The sequence below is a fragment of the Argentina silus genome, assembly GCF_951799395.1.
Source record: "Argentina silus genome assembly, chromosome: 6".
In the NCBI taxonomy this organism is placed as follows: domain Eukaryota; kingdom Metazoa; phylum Chordata; class Actinopteri; order Argentiniformes; family Argentinidae; genus Argentina; species Argentina silus.
In genome coordinates, this window is record NC_139660.1 from 5,565,269 (window position 1) to 5,582,768 (window position 17,500).

At 46.5% G+C, this 17,500-nt stretch overlaps 1 protein-coding gene across 1 annotated transcript in view; it reads left to right on the plus strand.

Moving 5' to 3' along the window:
- Positions 1-10,572: 10,572 nt before the first annotated feature.
- midn (midnolin) overlaps positions 10,573-17,500 on the plus strand; it is a gene marked incomplete at its 3' end in the record, with an annotated part of 15,373 nt that continues 8,445 nt past the window's right edge. The window contains 3 exon segments of the mRNA XM_083672411.1: positions 10,573-11,372; positions 13,404-13,491; positions 13,680-13,742. Of these exon segments, the coding sequence (XP_083528537.1) occupies positions 11,152-11,372; positions 13,404-13,491; positions 13,680-13,742 (372 nt within the window). The 5' untranslated portion in view covers positions 10,573-11,151.

Sequence of the window (17,500 nt, forward strand, 5' to 3'; positions counted from 1 at the left end):
GGGGGGGGGGACAGAGGGGGATTGGGGAGGGAAGGGGGTAGAAACAAAGGGGGATTGGGGAGGGGAGGGGGGGGGAGACAGAGGGGGATTGTGGGGGGGTCAGAGGGGGATTGGGGAGGGGGGGGAGACAGAGGGAGATGGGGGGTGGGGGGGGCAGAGGGGGACTGGGATGGGGGGTGGGGCCGTGAGCATAGAGGCCTCTAGGGGGAGTTAACCCCTCTCCACTCACACAGTCATGTGTGGTTTGTCGTTGAGGTGTGGGGAGACACAAGCAGTGTGTCCCCTAATGTTCCCACTTACAGTACAAATACATTTATGTTTAGTCATTCCAAAACACTGGAAAAAAACCCAACAAGTCAACCCATGAAGGCTGACATTTTTCTTGAGATTCCTAACAAGAGGTCACTGCTCAAATCAGCATCCAGGCAGAAAATAGCACTGCCCTTCAGGGGGGAATTTGTCCATTTGCTGAGTCGTTTCTTTCTACTCTTACTATGTAAGGAAGGAGAGCCAGCGGGGACTGCTATAAGCAAACGTAATACCTTGTGCACCCAAGTGACCTTTTCATAAAGCTGCGATTGATAGTCATCACAAACATTATATTTAAAGTACATTCACAAGGGTTCAACATAGTGTCATCAACTGAGCCTGCCACCATGATACCTCTCACCCCGGGGGAGGGCAGGCCCCTTGCGCTAACAGCTGTGAATGAGTGCTAACATCACTAGCTAGCGCTAACTGGGGTGTTTTGTGAATCCTGGCACAGACTTTCACTCTGCTCTTCCCAAACAAGGGGCCAGAGCCTTCGGGGACCAGCGCTTGAGTTCCTTCTGTGTCAGTCAGGAACGTTGGCTGTGTGGAACTTTCCTGTTTCGTAGCTGTCCCGCCCCTCTCCCTCCCTCCCTCCCTCCCTCTCCTCCTCCATCAGTCACTCCCATGTGATCTGTCCATCATAGGATGAGTCCTGTTTTTCCCTTTATATTCTCTTTATATAACGACGACTAAGCTGCTTTGGTCTCCGTCTTTACACAACACAGAGTAGAACAAAGGTACGTGTGGTTACTCACGCACACACACACACACACACACACACACACACACACACACACACACACACAGTTCTATGACACTCCAGAGAGTCAGGTGTTGACAGACAGTTGTTTTGATACTTTTAGTTGTACTTTTAATAGCTTGGTGAGTCCAGACACGAACCCTGTAGTTCCGGTATATGAGTGTGAGGTGATGTTATTTTTGGAATTGTGTCAAACACCTTGAAAACACACACCTTCCTAGGTTTCTCCTCTGCCTTCTGTGTCATTCTGAAACTTCTTCAGAATACATTAGGATACAACTACCCTCACAACAAGGTCTGTTAAAGTGAGTCAACCCCCCCCCCCTCCCGTCCTCCCCTCGGCAGGCTGACACTCCCCTCCTCTCAGTGCTCAGTGGTTTCCTAATCACATGCCTCTCCGCTGAAGCACTTGGAAAATATGCCATGGAGCTAGTTTCCACCAAGGACAACCACCGAGGACATCCTAGCCAGGCAGACAGGCATAACTCCTTTAACACGTTTAGACCAGCTCCAGCAAGACCTGGATTCCAGCGCCTCCCACCCCAGTCAGGTCTCCTCAATCCTGTACGCAAATGTCCCCCGTCCCCCCTCTCCCGCCCCCTCCCTCACCGCCTTCCAAACCAGGGGACAGTGAAGTTGGCAGCGGGGACAACTTCAGGGTCCACCAAGACCATTGATGAATTATTTCAACCGGCTGGGGCCAGTGCAAAGGGGTCCGAGGAATTCAGTTATAACAGTCATCCCCGTAGAACCCTCAGCGTTGATTGGCAGGTGACATTATGAGTGGAGAGGGGAGGATTCAGTGACCACAACACTGATGACAGGGAGCGTGAGGGGGGACGTCTGAATCAATAGCCACGTCGTGTCAGTGGAGGGTCAAGCACCTGTGTAACCCTGGGGAGCAGGGGTGATATCCATCCCTACTCCCTGCGTCACCTCACCCTGGCTCTCCCCTCCTCCCCCACTCCCCTGCTCCAAGCGTCACTCCTCTTCTAAGTGACCCCCCCCCCCCCCCCCGCGCCCCCACCACCACCACTATCCCACCTCTCATGTTACAGTACACTACTTTGGATTTTCCACCCTTACGGTAACTGGGTCAAAGATGACATTGATGAAGACAACTTATCTATGCCCTGTATGGTCTGGTATCAGAGGACCAGTGGACTGGAGAGGTTGAGCTTTTTCTTCACCTTATCCACTACTGCAGCTATTTTAGTTGAAAGGCATATTGTATATCAGTGCGTGTGTGTGTGTGTGTGTGTGTGTGTGTGTGTGCGCGCGCGTGCGTGTGTGTGTGTGTGTGTGTGTGTGTGTGTGTGTGTGTCTGTGCGTGTGAGCATGTGTGTGTGCCGTGGTCAGGCATCCCCGGCATGCTGCCATTGGCCGGTGCTCCACGTGTGTTTCCGAAAGCAAGAGGGGGAGGTTGCTCCAGGCCTGCCTCTAAATAGAACCTCTGAGTATTTTTCCAAAGGCTCAAAAAAGGACAGAGAAATTAAGTGTGTATGGAGTGGTACTTCACCTATCTATGTGGCCATGTAATCAAGACAGATCATGTAGCTTAGCACCTATCAGATTATACAGTATTGAGTGTCTGTGAGTATTTTAATATCTCACATTATTCACGGGTCATGGAGAGAGGGTCTGTGTTTCACTGCCAAGCCCTTTCTAAAATAATTGATTTGGCTAATATTAGCAATGCATGATAAACACATCCTTAACAAGCAGTTAACGCCAGATATGTCAACTGCAGAGTAAAAATAGACCCATCTGACTAATTAACTGCCAAGTTATAGTTGGTAGACTGGCTGTATTGAGTAACGTCAACAGAAATAATACACCAACATGATTAAACATAGCCTGCTAGGCTAGCTATCTGGCAGGCTTTGGCCAGTGGCAACAGGGAGTGTTTCTCTCTCATAATGACACTGTGAGGATATTGGGCAACAACAGACATGTTGACGTAAATGCATTCGCAGGCTAGTGCAATAATTCGAACGTTGGGAAATTCTGTCCTTTTCCCTACATTCTGGAGGGGTGGGTGAGTTATTTTCCCATGCATGTTTGATAGCTGGGTACCTCATGCTACCCTTGCTTTCAGCCGTCAGAGTCAGATCAAATGTTGTTCCGCTGCCAGGGTGCTTTTTGAATTCATCAAGTCCCTCCTTTGGTCGTTGGTTTGATTATGCCAGGGTGCTTTTTGAATTCAAGTCCCTCCTTTGATCATTGGTTACACGAGATAGGGTCACACAGAGGTTCAGTTACTGGCCTAGACTTATTCATAAAAAGCCTCATCTCAGTAAGCGATGGAGAGAGGGCATTTACAGTTCCAGCAATATGGTTGTGAAAGATTGGATTTCGCTAACTGAGGAAGTGGAGGGTGGGGAAGCTAGGCTGAATTTGCATGTGTTTGTACAGTAGAATCCTCCACAGGATTACTGACAGGCCTTGCAAATGTGTGTGACTATTCTCTCTTAGAACACCTGACTCACTAGAAATGGAGTACTCAGTAGACTAGAGTGCACTGAACCCTCTGCAATGGATTTACAACCCACACTGGTCTGTTATCAGGAAACAAGCAGAGAGGGGGAGAGATAGAAAGAAAGAGAGAGAGAGAGCGAGGGAGAGTACAAAAGAAAGAGCTGGCGGAGAGCGACAGGAAGGTCAGGGGGATGAGGGGGTGGAGAGGGGGGGGGGGGGGGGGCGAGCAGCCGGCCGGGCAGGACCAGAGGGAGACGGGAATTAATGACGTCGCCAGCGAGGATGGAGGGCTATTTTAAGCAGGTGATAGGGAGAAGGCCGCTGCGCTCTCCTCTGCCCTGACGTCACAGATGAAATCAGGCTCTCTGCTGGCCTTGGCAGGCGGGGCCAAGTGACTGATAATGACCTTCTATATCAATGATTAGATTACTGCAGGCAGGAGAGGAGAGGAGATGGGGACAGGGGGGGGAATGTCAGTAGGCTGCAGTCACAGCAGCCGCAGCCTCAGTGATCTAGCTAGCTATGGTGTTTATGGACAGAACCAAGACAGGGACATGGGGTAAAACAGAAGGGTGGGAGAGACGGAGTCAGAGACAGAAACTGAGGAAGAGAAAGGGAGGGAAGAGTGGGAGAGAGAGGGAGAAGAAGATGAGAGAGAGAGAGAGAGAGGGGGGGGGAGAGCAAGAAAGTGGGAAGAGAAAAATAGAGACAGAAAAAAAAGATAGAAAAGGGGAAGGGGGGAATGGGGGGGGGGGGGGGGTGGCGTTCCTGAATAAATGGGCACCGCTCTGAGCTAGGGACAGCATTAAGCCCAGGAGCCAGAGGGATTAGTGGGCAATGAAGGCTGGTGTGGGCTGCGTCAGCGTGCGTGTGGGTGTGGAAGTGTTCATGCGTGTGTGTGGGAGGGGGGTGAGTGGGTGGCTTCTCAACTTGTTTGCACCAAGCAAGAAAATGGCAGCATCTGGCATTCATAATCAATGTCTGTGTACGGTACACATTCACCCCTACGTCTGCTCTGTTCCTGAGGAAGGTGCAACAACCACAACATAATACCTGTTTATAAAAACATCAGAAACATGGCATACACTACATCTAAAGGGAAATGGTGTAACCGATGGGATTCATCGGTTGTTGAAGCCAGTAGCAAAAGTAGACTTGCTCATGCTCTACCAGAAATGAACTAGAAGTGTACTAGAAGTCTATTCTTCAGTGCCAACTTCTTCAGCCCCCCCCCCTCCCACACACACACACACACACACGCACACACACGCACACACACACACACACACACACACACACACACATTCAGTCACGTTTAACCTTTTTTCAGACCACAAATCCTTCTGATGACACACATGCCTCTGGTTGTCAAATAAACAAATAAACAAATCCGGGTTAACACCACCCCACCACTCCCAGCATGGCCAAGTCCACCACTCCCAGCATGGCCAAGTCCACTGCTATAAAGGTCCTTATCGTGCCCGGATTTTGTCATGTGGGCGGATTTTATTAGCTTACTTAGCACATACGGGCGAGTTCTAGGGTGAGTCGTCTTATTGTGGGCCTTTCAATGTGAGAATGAACGCAGCGGCTGCTGCCATAAAAGGCTGCAATTATCAGGTCTGCTTTGTGGGGGTGTTAAGTTTACACCATTCAGATCAGGCTGTGCTCTAAAGTGGCTGCCAGGATGCTGATATTGTTGGGGAGTAGGAGCGAGTGTCCTTCAGGATGAGTCGTGGTGCTGTTGGCCAGTAGGAGCGAGTGTCCTTCAGGATGAGCCGTGGTGTCCATCACTCCACGCCAGAGACGCTGTGAGTGTGAAAGACAGTGATGGTTCTATGATTCTGTTCTAGAAGAGGATCTGCGAAACGACTGTTTAAATATCAAATGACAAAAAGTAACTTTACACAGTTTTGTTTTAGGATATTCATGAGGTGTACCAGAAGAAGGCCTGAACAATCATGATATTATTATAATTATTACTATCATAGCATATAGTAGAATAGTTAGCCATACAGGCAACCTCTCCCATCCATAGTTTGAATACCAATCACAAGTCTTACTCATTATGAATGAATGGTGAGGTAATTATGCGATGTATCATTCGGATGAATAAGAATTAGCCATAGAAGGCTATGCTGCCTACAGGGCCTGGTCGTCCTGTAGATGCGCCCTGCTCTCACTGACTCAGCCTTACCCATACAGTTCACTAGGGCATGTAGACACGGGGGACTGTATAAAATCATGTTACTCAAGTTCCTCTGTCATACACCATCTATCACGCTAACCATTGAGCAATATGACCATCATAGGTCTACTGGTACATACAGTACATAGCCTGACACATAGGAATGTGCTTGTCAAGACTGCGATGATATACCTCATGTGTTGTGTAATAACAGGATGGGAAAAAACATCTAGATATTCAACTGCCATATGTTGTCCATTCAGTCTGTGTACAGAGCGTATATGAGAGAGCCTAGTTGTGAAACCCCTGGATTGTATCCATAAGGCCTTGGGGCCCTATTCAATCAGAAAAGCTTACTAGGTTTCGGTCAAAGTTAAACACAACATCAAGACAGCTTGTGTGTAAGAATATGCTGTTTTTCTACTCGTTTGACACTGAGAACATTGTTATGTTTGAATATTGGTATTTAAGATGTGCAAGAGGAATGTGGCTGGTTTTATTTCTACAAACCGAGGTTACTGTGAGCTGTGACTAGTTCGGTTTGGAGTGGCATGTTTTTGCTTTTTTTCTAAATGTCAGGTTTTATACTTTTTAGCACGGCATGTTCTGTGGTACGGTGGGTAAAACTACTGAGGTGTCATCAATCACCATGATTTATGACAGGCAGTTCAAAGGAGCTCCAACTGCAGGTGTGAGATCAGAGCCCCTACTGCCGCCACACACATACACACATACACACACACACACACACACACACACACACACACACACACACACACACACACACACACACACACACACACACACACACACACACACACACACACACACACACACACACACACCCTCTGGCCCCTCCACCTCCTCAAATTTTGGATGATTTGGCACTGGATTGTAATTTATGATTTAATACTATGATATTGTGCCTTCAGTCACACAGGTGCATTTTGGTTACAACCCAATAGGTGACTCATTTCTGAGCCACACGGTAACTCATTGTGTGTGTGTGTGTGTGTGTGTGTGTGTGTGTGTGTCTGTGTGTCTGTGTTTTAACTTCCTGTGGCGGGGCCATAGAGTGGCACTGGTCCATGGAAGGTGTGGCGTGTGGCCAATCACAGCCTCTCGAACCTGTGATTCAGGAGGAAATCATGACAGGAGAACAACAGCTGTGAGGCTGACTGGCTTTGTCACATTGTCTTATCTCTTTCTGTCTCTGCATTTCTGAGGCAGAGGGCGGCCCGATGGTGACTTTGATCGATTGGAATGCAGTTCACCCACACACACACACACACACACACCCACACATGTCCCTCAGACACACACACACACACACACACACACACACACACCACTCTGTCACACGCTGATATCCAATGTGAAATGTTACGACCCACCCACACCAGTCCCCAGCTCCCTGGTCAATAAATTATATTCTGTAAGTACTGTAAATATGAAATATGGCTATTTAGGACAGTACTATCTGAGTTACATACAGATTTTTTTTATCATGTCCCTATTCATAGTTTATGAATTGTACAAGTCCGTACCTGAGCATACAGTATAAACACATACAGTACATCACTCTCAAGTGTAAGCACCAGCCGCTACCAGAGAGTAGACCAACCCCTGCCGCCTAGTGAGTGTGTGTGTGTGTGAGTGTTGACACTTCCACTGTATGTATTTTATTATCAGTATCTTATTATCAGTACCTTTGGCTCTTTTGCTCAATTTGTGTGATGGGAAATCCCAATGGCCTTGTAACTGAGATGTATATAGACAGGATAGATGAAAGAACAAAGTAACCAGCCCGTGTCCACAGGCAGGAACAGTATCCGCTGGCAGGCGAGCACAGCACAGGCATGATTTGCAGGGGGAGTCACAGTCCCAAACATCACAGAACGCTGACTCAGCCTCCCCCATGCAGGCCCTGAGAGAGATGAGGGGGGGGGGGGGGGGGGGGGGGGGGTGGACGACGACGAGACAGCACTGTACGCTGAATGATTGTGGGAGAGATAACAGGGGGAGCATAACTGAACTCAGTAAAACACTGTCTCCATTGGAAAGATAATCAGATAAAAGCTACCTGTTGACTACACCCGCACACGGCACACGCACACGCACACGCACACGCACGCACGCACACACAGGTCACGTCCAAGACAGTGGAATATTATGTGCAGTATTCACAGGACAGTAGCCTTAAGGGAGACGTTTCATAATCAAACAAACAGCCTGTTCTGCTCAGGGGTAAGAAAACCTGACACCAAACATTCTTCAGCGGGAGTGAGATATTCTTTGACGCATTAAACCTTATCTCTCACGGCTGTCATGAACCCTGCTAGAACGATTATCACAGGGATTAGAAGATCAGGACAACACAGTCAGACTGACTGCATGAATGAATGTGCAGTAATGGAAGAACGGACTGATGTTCATGAACATTGCAATCTAATTTAATAAACAAGCTGCGAAAATGTCTTAAAAGTAGAAACAATTACCGAAAACATCATTGCCGTAGGCATATGTGACAATTGTGTGAACTTCCATCACCTGCAGAACTGGTCCCATGCCAATGACATTTGTTTATTTGTCTTCAGGTGCACTTGTATCCATGCAGTGTGTTTTTTGTACTGGTTGCCCAGTGATATTATTTTTTTCTTTCTTGTCGTCACAAGAAGGTTACACCCCTGAAATCTCTAAAGCGCTCACTTCATTTATTTTTCGTTAAGGTCGTAACCCATGATGAATAAGATGTATCATGTCTTTGTCCTTTAAGGGTTAAAAACACAGCCCCCCCCCCCCCCCCCCCCCATTTAGATAACCATAGACGTCGACACGGGTAGACTTTTCCTATCCCATGCAGCGCTTTTAGCGTTTTGCGCACGCACATTCTTTCCGAGAGCGATTTAGGCAGCGGGTCTAGGAACAGAGCTCGCATGAGTGGAGGAATTCTGTGGCTACCTTAAATCACATGCTGACATAGCAAGAATCCTACTCTCCACCCATATTCGAGAGGGCTTGGTTTGGTTAAGAGGTGTCTTACCTCCCGAATTGCGCTTGTAGTATGTAAGACACCGGCGCGTAAACGTCACCCAGTCATTTTAGGACATTAGCCTACTGGAATAGAACTCTGTGGAGATAGAGTGGAGCACAGAGCAGTCCTTTGCTGATACAGTGAAGATTGGGCAGAGAATTTACTATAAAGTGGGTTTTGGATACTGACACATTTGGATATACCTGTGTTTTCTCTCCAGTTTGGGTAAACTTTACATTCCAACGCTGGGGAAACTAACTGGAAAATCAGAGGCTTTATCGAGAAGCTTTAAAGTTTTCGCCACAATAATTGGTAAGTGCCTTTCACACTTTGGGATCATGTCAGACTAGTCGACAATATGGTGATAGGGTTGTTGACTGTAATAATAAGCCTACTTGAATAAAAACGAGCACAATGTTATAAGCAAAACTCTTATTTTTGTTTAAGTGAGAAAGGTTACATGTTGTCATGTTTAACCTGATTTTATGGTTTCTCATAAACATACACAAGCAGAATGACAACATGGTATGTACGGTCATTATTCAGCGCTTGTGAATTAGATGTCCGAATCCGATTGAAGCGCCGACGAGCGGTTAGAACAGGTGTATAAACTGGTCAATTCACCTGCAATGTTTGGCTCTAATTGAATGCGCCCATTCACCACTGGAGGGCGATAGAGTATCTTTTTTACTCCAAGGTCTATCTAGCTCTACACGATTAGCTCTGCATTATAAATATGTTTTCACTCTAGCCTAATAGCATGCGGTGTTCTATGTGCATGTGTTCTATGTCACAAGTAATCCATTTTTAACTTGTCCGCTTGAGTTATAGGCTATAGCACAAGACACTCATCACAAAGTGAGCTTTTCCAGAACAGTATATTGCTGGGGTTGGAAAACAGTTCTCTGAATCCAGTAACATGAGATGCCTTCAGAGTAGAAAGCTGACGGCTCCATCAGATCTACGATATAGGTTGACAATCCGCATAATGCGTTTGGATCAGTGTGATCTAATCAGCATCGGGCACTTTTTCTTGTCGAAAAGTTGATTGTAGGAAATGAATGACGTAAGCGAGCCGTGCGTGGATATGCCTCACGCGAGCATCGCAGAGATCTGATGACGAGCCGCACTTCCTGAAGAGAATACCCTGTCTAATGCGTAGTATTTGCATACCATTCGAGATTACTTTAATGAATTTGGATGCTGCAGAGGTTAGAAGTAAGGAGGTGACGTCAGCAGGGTAACATGTGAACCTGAATTGCGCAATGATGAATAAGCAAGAGAATCGCAACTCAGATGTAACATTTTATATACTTGAACAATAGAAACTTGCCATACGGGAAGAAAACCAACGATAAAACATACTCTTAAACATAGTTTTAATGCAAACAGATATGTGCGTAAAAGTCGTAAAATACCACAATGCTTTCATTACATATTTTGGTTTTAAATTCCAGCACATATAGGGGACTATCTTCTGTTCTGCTTTATAGCTGTAATATATTATGAATGGCCTAAAGTTGCCTGAGTAGGCTGGGACAAGTGGCAGGACGCCCCTGACAGCCGATTGGTTCTCTAAAACCAGAATGACGTGGGAGAGAAGAGGGCGGCATCTATCCTCCACGTGGTTGTAAATAAACTTCTACTATTGGTGTAGATCAACAATGTCCTAAAAGAGTTCTCTTGTGATAGGGCGGAATATCTGCGGACTGTGGGCGTGTTTTATGATGCTGGAAGTGCCATACTTTGTGACAATGCTTATTGTCGATTTCTCATTGGAGCTGCCGTGGGCATGGGTACGCAGCGGAGAGCTATACAGTATTAATCTTATGAGGCTTCTGCAGTCTATAGATCGTGTATTTTGCTACACAACAGCTTTCAGCTTCATGTTTTTTAAAACAATAAAAAGGACTCAAAGCTATAAGCCTACATTACGCGTTTTCTCTCAGAAAGATAACGGTTTTTGTGCGAAATTGATGGTCCGTGGCGTATTGCCTGTGAATTACTTATATTTTTTGCCTGGCATTCATCCACCTCTGTAGCATTTAGAAATCTGGAGCATTTGATGTGGACGTTGGAACCTCTCTTGACCAAGCTGTATACACAAGAAAAGCGCAACACAGCAGTCGCTCTGTCCGACACATTCTGGGAATATTCTCATTATATTAACCGGCAGACTCTAGGGGACTCTAGGGAAGACTCTGTTTTATACTGACTCTCGGTAAACATAGACAGAGGACACCAAGAGCGAGCAAGCTTGCTCCCTTCTGAATGCAAGCAGCGTTTTATCTCTGAAAGGAACACTGCATAAAGGGTCTGCTCATTTTCTTCAACCCCGCTGTACTCGCCTTGTCTCCACCCTTGACCACAGGCTATCGAATGGACCAACATCCTAGCGCCCGGAGCTGCACCAGCCGCGGGGCTCCGTCCTGCGAGGCCGTCCCGAGTGAGCCCTCCATGAATTTGTACATCCATTCCACAACCGGCACACGCTTCGAGCTCTCTCTTCCCCTGGAGGAGACAGTGGAAGGACTGAAGAGAAGACTTTCTCAGAGACTCAAAGTACCAAAAGAAAGACTCGCCCTTCTCCACAAAGAAACGTGAGTAGTCTACTGTGATACATAAACACCAGTCTTTTCCACACTATACATGACACAGTAGTCTATGTGTATAAACAACTCTCTACTATTATGTATTTGTTTGCATGGTTGAATAGTTTAGAGGCCAGGAACGACCTTGGTTGCATTTTTTTCAGAACTATATTCAGGGGAAGCAGCAATTGACAAGGTCCTACGCAGGGTATTGGAATTACGCATGGTGACATACTGGTCACGGTTTGGAGCAGTATTGATGTGGTCGCGGTGCATACTTTTGCATTGATTCATTCGGCGTCCATTATGAATACCATGAATGATTGAATTACTAATAGGCTTTCAGGTGATGCATTTGCTGAATATAATGATGTGAAATGACGTGTGCTCACTTTATTTAGCCAACTGCCGTTGGGCGTCAGACCTTATCTTAAATACACAATTACATTGAGGATGTTGGTGTTGGATCTTATTGAAGCTAATGAAAGAGAGGGGATTGCAATTGTATTCCATAGTTGGAGTTGAGGCAAGGTTAGGCTATGTAGGGTGAAGCACAAGGCATAATTTTATATTCGTTCTAAATTTCATGATTTAATGATTTAACCCATAGATCACCTTTGGTTAGGCAACACTAATGTGTTCGTTTCTGCTAATTCTTTATATTAAAGGAACCCCTGAAAACTACTGGGCCTCCCTGAACGGAGATAACATTTGGCTACTTGCCATTTTGAGCAGGGGAGCACTCTAGAACAATGAGGATAGTTAAACAAGGCTTTACAATGGTGCGTTGCAGTGTCCCATTTTTATTTAAAGCAAACTAAAACCGAAATATTAGCCGGTTTTCAATTGAATAGGATTTCCGTGCGTTAAATGACAATGCTGGGGGGGGGGGAGGGCTGTGGTATGTTAACGGAGTCTTTGTCACTTGCAAATGACCCTGTCGCATTGTTTTTCCTCTTAAATAACAGCCATCCCTCGGCCCCCTCATGTAATCGCCTACAAATCACATCATCCTTTAAAACCTGAAAACCTTTTTTAATCCCCTCTCCTCCAAATAGCTGACCTTAGGCGAAGTGTTGAGTGCCTTTGTTCAGCTGGGGATGACATTTATTCCACGCTGTACAGTGCAGTAGATACTCGAATCGCTCCCCAGTATTGTCATGGTTGGTAGGAGTGACATTACAGTGACAATGTATGCCTATGGCGTCTGTCGTAATGCATTATCATCAACCTGAGCTAAAGGTTGCAACCTTCCTATCTCTTTTTGGGCATGAGGCCATGACGTAGGCCTGTTACAACAACATCTTAATGCGCCCTACGCATATGCCTGTTTTGTGCAAAGACAATCGTTTGAAGTTGAGAAAAGAAAGGTGTCCACTACGATGTTACAGTATATACCATTTATATGGACAGAGAGAGTAATTTCTAGTAATGTTGTCCCCTGTGAGCACACGATCGTGCCAGCTTCAGCCGCCTAATGATGTCCACCAGTCAAGCCCATGGTTTTCCAATTGTAGCAATGAATGGGGCCAAACCATTTTTTAACGGAGTCAAATAGTATGCAATGAAGTACAATAGTTCATTGAATGATAGCATATACAAAAACTATAACATACAAACGCTCGTTGCAAGTGAATAAACATACTGTCTTTCATACTTAGCGGGCCTAGTCCAAATATATATATGGAATATTTGTGAGGTCATCACATTGCCCTCGGCTGTTGGCTTTTTTTTTTTTGCCTTCCAAGAAGTCATCATCGTGACCTTTCTAAAATGAAGAAAGAAAATAGTTATTTCTTCTCCAGGCAGAAGCAATGGTGCCAAATATCCACACTGCAAACAGTTGTCAGCTAGACCGCTGCTTGAAATTGAAATATGACAGTGGGATCAATATTTCTCTTTCAAGCTGTTTTTTTATTGAGCTATTTTTTTTTCTCCAAAGTAGTTTGATGTCTGGCCTCATGACTGTAAGGGTTTGTGTGTCTGAAAAGTGAAGATAATGTCAGCCTTGTCTAATGACGTTGTTCTTTTATCCCTCAGGCGGCTAAGTTCAGGAAAACTCCAGGACCTAGGGATCTCTGATGGGAGCAAGTTAACACTTGTTCCCACAGTTGAAGCAGGCTTAATGGTAAGCATTATCAGACACTTGAACCTGTATTGTGCGCTGGGATGTTGTTTGGGTCCACGGTAATAGGTGTGTTATCAAACAGATTCCATTTCATGATTGAGGCATTGTTTGTCTCCTTTCAGTCATCTTTGAGTGAACAAAGATGGCTTACAAGTAAATTCTGTTTTATCTTTGTCCTTTTCCCGCAGTCTCAAGCAGCGAGACCAGAACAGTCAGTGATGCAAGCGTTGGAGAGTTTAACAGAAACTCAGGTAAGAGGATCTCCCAGCATTAATATTCAAGTGGCACGAATGAATGCACTAGTATGCCGCCTTTGAGATCGTCCCATGATTATAGAATCGTGGCGGCAGTTGCACTACTGTTCGGGGTAGTTACATTACTGTTAAGGTCAGACCAAAGCATGTCGCCCAGTGGAACAACTGAGATCTGTATTAAAGGGCTTGAGTGCTGTTTGCATGGAAAGCTGGAGCAGTAGATTGACTGAGTTTAGAGTGGATCTCAGATAAGAGAGCTGCAGGCGGCACAAGCCTCTTTCCTTGTTTAATCTCAGCCTCTTAAACAAGCAAGCCGGGCAGCTAGCGTGGATATTATGAGGCAAGCAACACCCTCTGGTCTCCTGGCAACATCTGTGAGTGTTCAGGGGAGGCAAGCCCAGGCAAACCCCACCCATCACGGGCTTGATTATGAGCACAGACCCCCCTGTGCGTGTGGGCCCAACGCTGGCTCACCCTTTGCCTCAGAGCCGGGGAGTGAATCACAGAACAGTTTCCAGGAAGAGAACCGCACATACTGTACTTACGGTACTCACTCCTAAGCAGAGATTGAATTGACAGATGAGCACTTTAAGTCAATATTCTATCATATGGTTCCTGGAATCATACTGTAGAATGCACGCATGCAAGTGTGTGTGTGCGTGCATCCTCGGCGCGTCTGTCTCCGGATCTGTAGAAGTGACAGTACGTATTTGAGTCACCGTGTGTGACTCACAGATCTGATCAATAGTGAAAGTGAAGTGTTCAGGCGCTGGGCTGGGCTTCTCCACCTCAGAAGCAGAGACCGATGGCGCTGATAGCGGCGATGACGTAGGGTCTTGGCAGCCGACTGACTCAAGCTGGCTCAGTTGTGGTGTTGTGTAACCTCGTTGATGTGCAAGTCACTGCATCATAGATATGGCAATGATGTCAAGAAGATGACAGATTCGGGTGAAAAGGGGAGAGCCTTGCGCGTAAGTGCAGATGCAGGCTGGCCTTTTTCTGCACTTCCTGAAGTATTGTCTGGAAGTCAAAATTGGGACAGAAGGCTTTTCTAAGGGCTTCTGGTAAAATATACAATATAGCCAGAGTCTAAAAAAAAACCCTCTCAGCATGGCTTATTTCCCTGCTGTTATTTTTTTTGCAATCAGAAATCTTCTAGCTAACACCGTTCTTGCAGCAGAGACCACAGATGAGTGAGTGAGTGTGTTTGTGTGAGCATGGGGGTTGGGTGGGCTGGTACCACGGCTTTCCCATCATGCGGTACACCTTCTCTAGGCAGCCATCAGTGACGGCCGTTTCCACCAGGAGGGCCTCACAGATAATTCAACTGCCAGCTCAGAAAGGGAAGTCTCTGGTCTTGGCCGTCAGCCTGTCAGGGTTGGGTTCAGTTGAATTTGAATTCAGTCAGTTTAGGAAGTCATGAGTCAGAAGCCTTCTTTCATGAAGCGTGCTAGTTATGTTTCTCAATAATCTTACTGTATCGTGTGCTGGTGTTTATTCACGCTTCCTGCCTGGTGAGTCACACTGAGAGGCCTCACGGTGAAAGAATGAAAGCAAAGCGCTGTAAAAGGAAAAATAAAACTCCTTTAGTATGTTTTTATCCAGAGAATTGATCTCCCCTTTATAATTCATGAGGCGGAATGGGACGATATAGATTGAGGGGAGATTACAGATCCGAGTGAGATTAGAAAATAGGAACACAAGAGCTTTCGCTCATTTCCTACCCAACTCGGGGGGGCTATCAAAAATCAATCAATGCACTTAGCTCTTAAAAGTGCCTGATAGGTTAACAGATACCCCCGTCGTCCAAAAATAGCTGCAATAGGATGTGGTGGGGGCGAGAGAGGGTAACATTAGGAAAAGCACACACCCCCCACCCCCCCACACACCCCCTCAATATGTGTGGTCTGATGTACAGATCGGATTTTGTGCCAGGAAGTTCTTTATGTTCGTAGAATTCCAGCTGATAACTGTGCCTCTCTTTTCTCGTACCGTCTTTCTGAGTAGTGCAGCAGCAGCAGACACACAGCTTACAGGGAGAGAGGTCTATTTCAGACTTCTGGGGAGCGAGATATGTAGAAAGTGTTTTATGGAAAGGGAAGCCTGGCAATTACAGGAATGGTTCTCAAGACTCCCTCCTCGTTTCTGCTTAACAACTCTTGCATGGCCTATCATTTGGATGTGCTGTGGTTTGCAAGTCTAGCTGTAACTGCAGAGTCTAGCTCTAATCTGACCGTGATAGAATACTGCAGCCGGCCAGCTATCAAGGACAGAGACAGACTCAGACTTCTTTTAATTCCTCTCTGGCATCCCAGTGGAATTTTCTCCTGACATCTAAGCAGTATTAAGCCACCACCTCCTGACAAGCCATCAAGACTGTTTTATTTTTCTCCTCTGTCTGCCAAACAGAGGTTAAGCTGTGAGAGTGTGTGCTGGCCAAGGAAGGCTGTATTTAAGAGCCTTTCTCCCGGTGGTGGAAGAATGAGAAAATACTTATTGGTGTTGGTCTATTTCTAAGTGTATGTCATGGAAAAGTAATATGGGCCTAGTCTGTCTGTCTGTCTACATCAGCTCGTTATTTAAGCGTCTTGTGTTTGTCTAGAAAAGAAAGATATCCACTCTTATGCACATATAGCGACTGTTTGCTCAAGCATGCTGATGCTAGGAAGAAGCCAGGCCACCTAACCCTCCCCCACTGCCCCTCCCCCACCTCTCCCTTTGTTCCAGTTCTAGATCATAAACTAGACTCCAATCCTCTTCAGAACTGCCAAATCTAGCGAACCCTCGAATCACAACACAATGATTGAGAGTCAATCTTTAAGTTTAGGTCTCCCCGGTGACTTATTTTTTCATGTAGGCTGCACTCCATTGACTGAAACAAGCGGTACATACCAGTTTCCATATCAATCTATAGCCCAGCTGGTGGCAAGCATGGCAGGAAGATTGACATATATTTCTTGAGGAGGAACACAGATTGCCTCGGGAGGGGAGGCGGTGTGTTCTCATGTCCCTGTGGAGTACATTGTTACATTTCTGTTCTCCACCTTTCCTCCCTCTCTTCCCAAAACACCCCACAAACAGAATAGAACACCCTCCTCTCCTCTCCACCACCTCCTCCTCCTCCTCCTCCTGCTCTGGGCCTTTGGGCCCTGAATAAGACTGAACATTGTCATTGTGTCTGGAAACGGACAGATGCAAATAGAGGGATCTAACAATATGTGTAGAGTCACCTCTGGGTCACCCTCTCGTCATTTCCACCCACTCCTCCCCTCCCCCAGGGAGTGCGCTGCCCGGGCCAGGCAGGCAGTCAGGCAGGGTGGGGAGGGAGAGGGAGAGGGAGAGGAGGGGGGTGTTTTTCTAGATGGCCTCGGTGGTGAGTCACGGCGGTCCGGGGCATTGCAGTGTGGCGCGTACAGGTTGTTCAGTGCCACGGGAGGAGAGGCGAGCACGGTGGGAAGGACGAGCGTGCGTGCCTGACTCAAAGATGAAGAGATGGGCAGAGGGAGAGAGGGAGATAAGGAGGAGAGAGGGTGAAAGGTCACTGCGGAGATAACCGCTGTCCCTGATGGAGTGTCTTGTCTTCTGAGACGTGGCCTTGTCACAGGCCCAGAATGGAAATAGAGTAAAGCGGAGTAAAAAAAAAAACATCATTGCTGTCCAGAGGGAATTATTCTATGTATCTACTGAAATATTGCAGGGGTTTTCTTCTGGTGTTACCAGGCGTTATGTCCAAAGGCGTTGTGTGTAGCATGTGT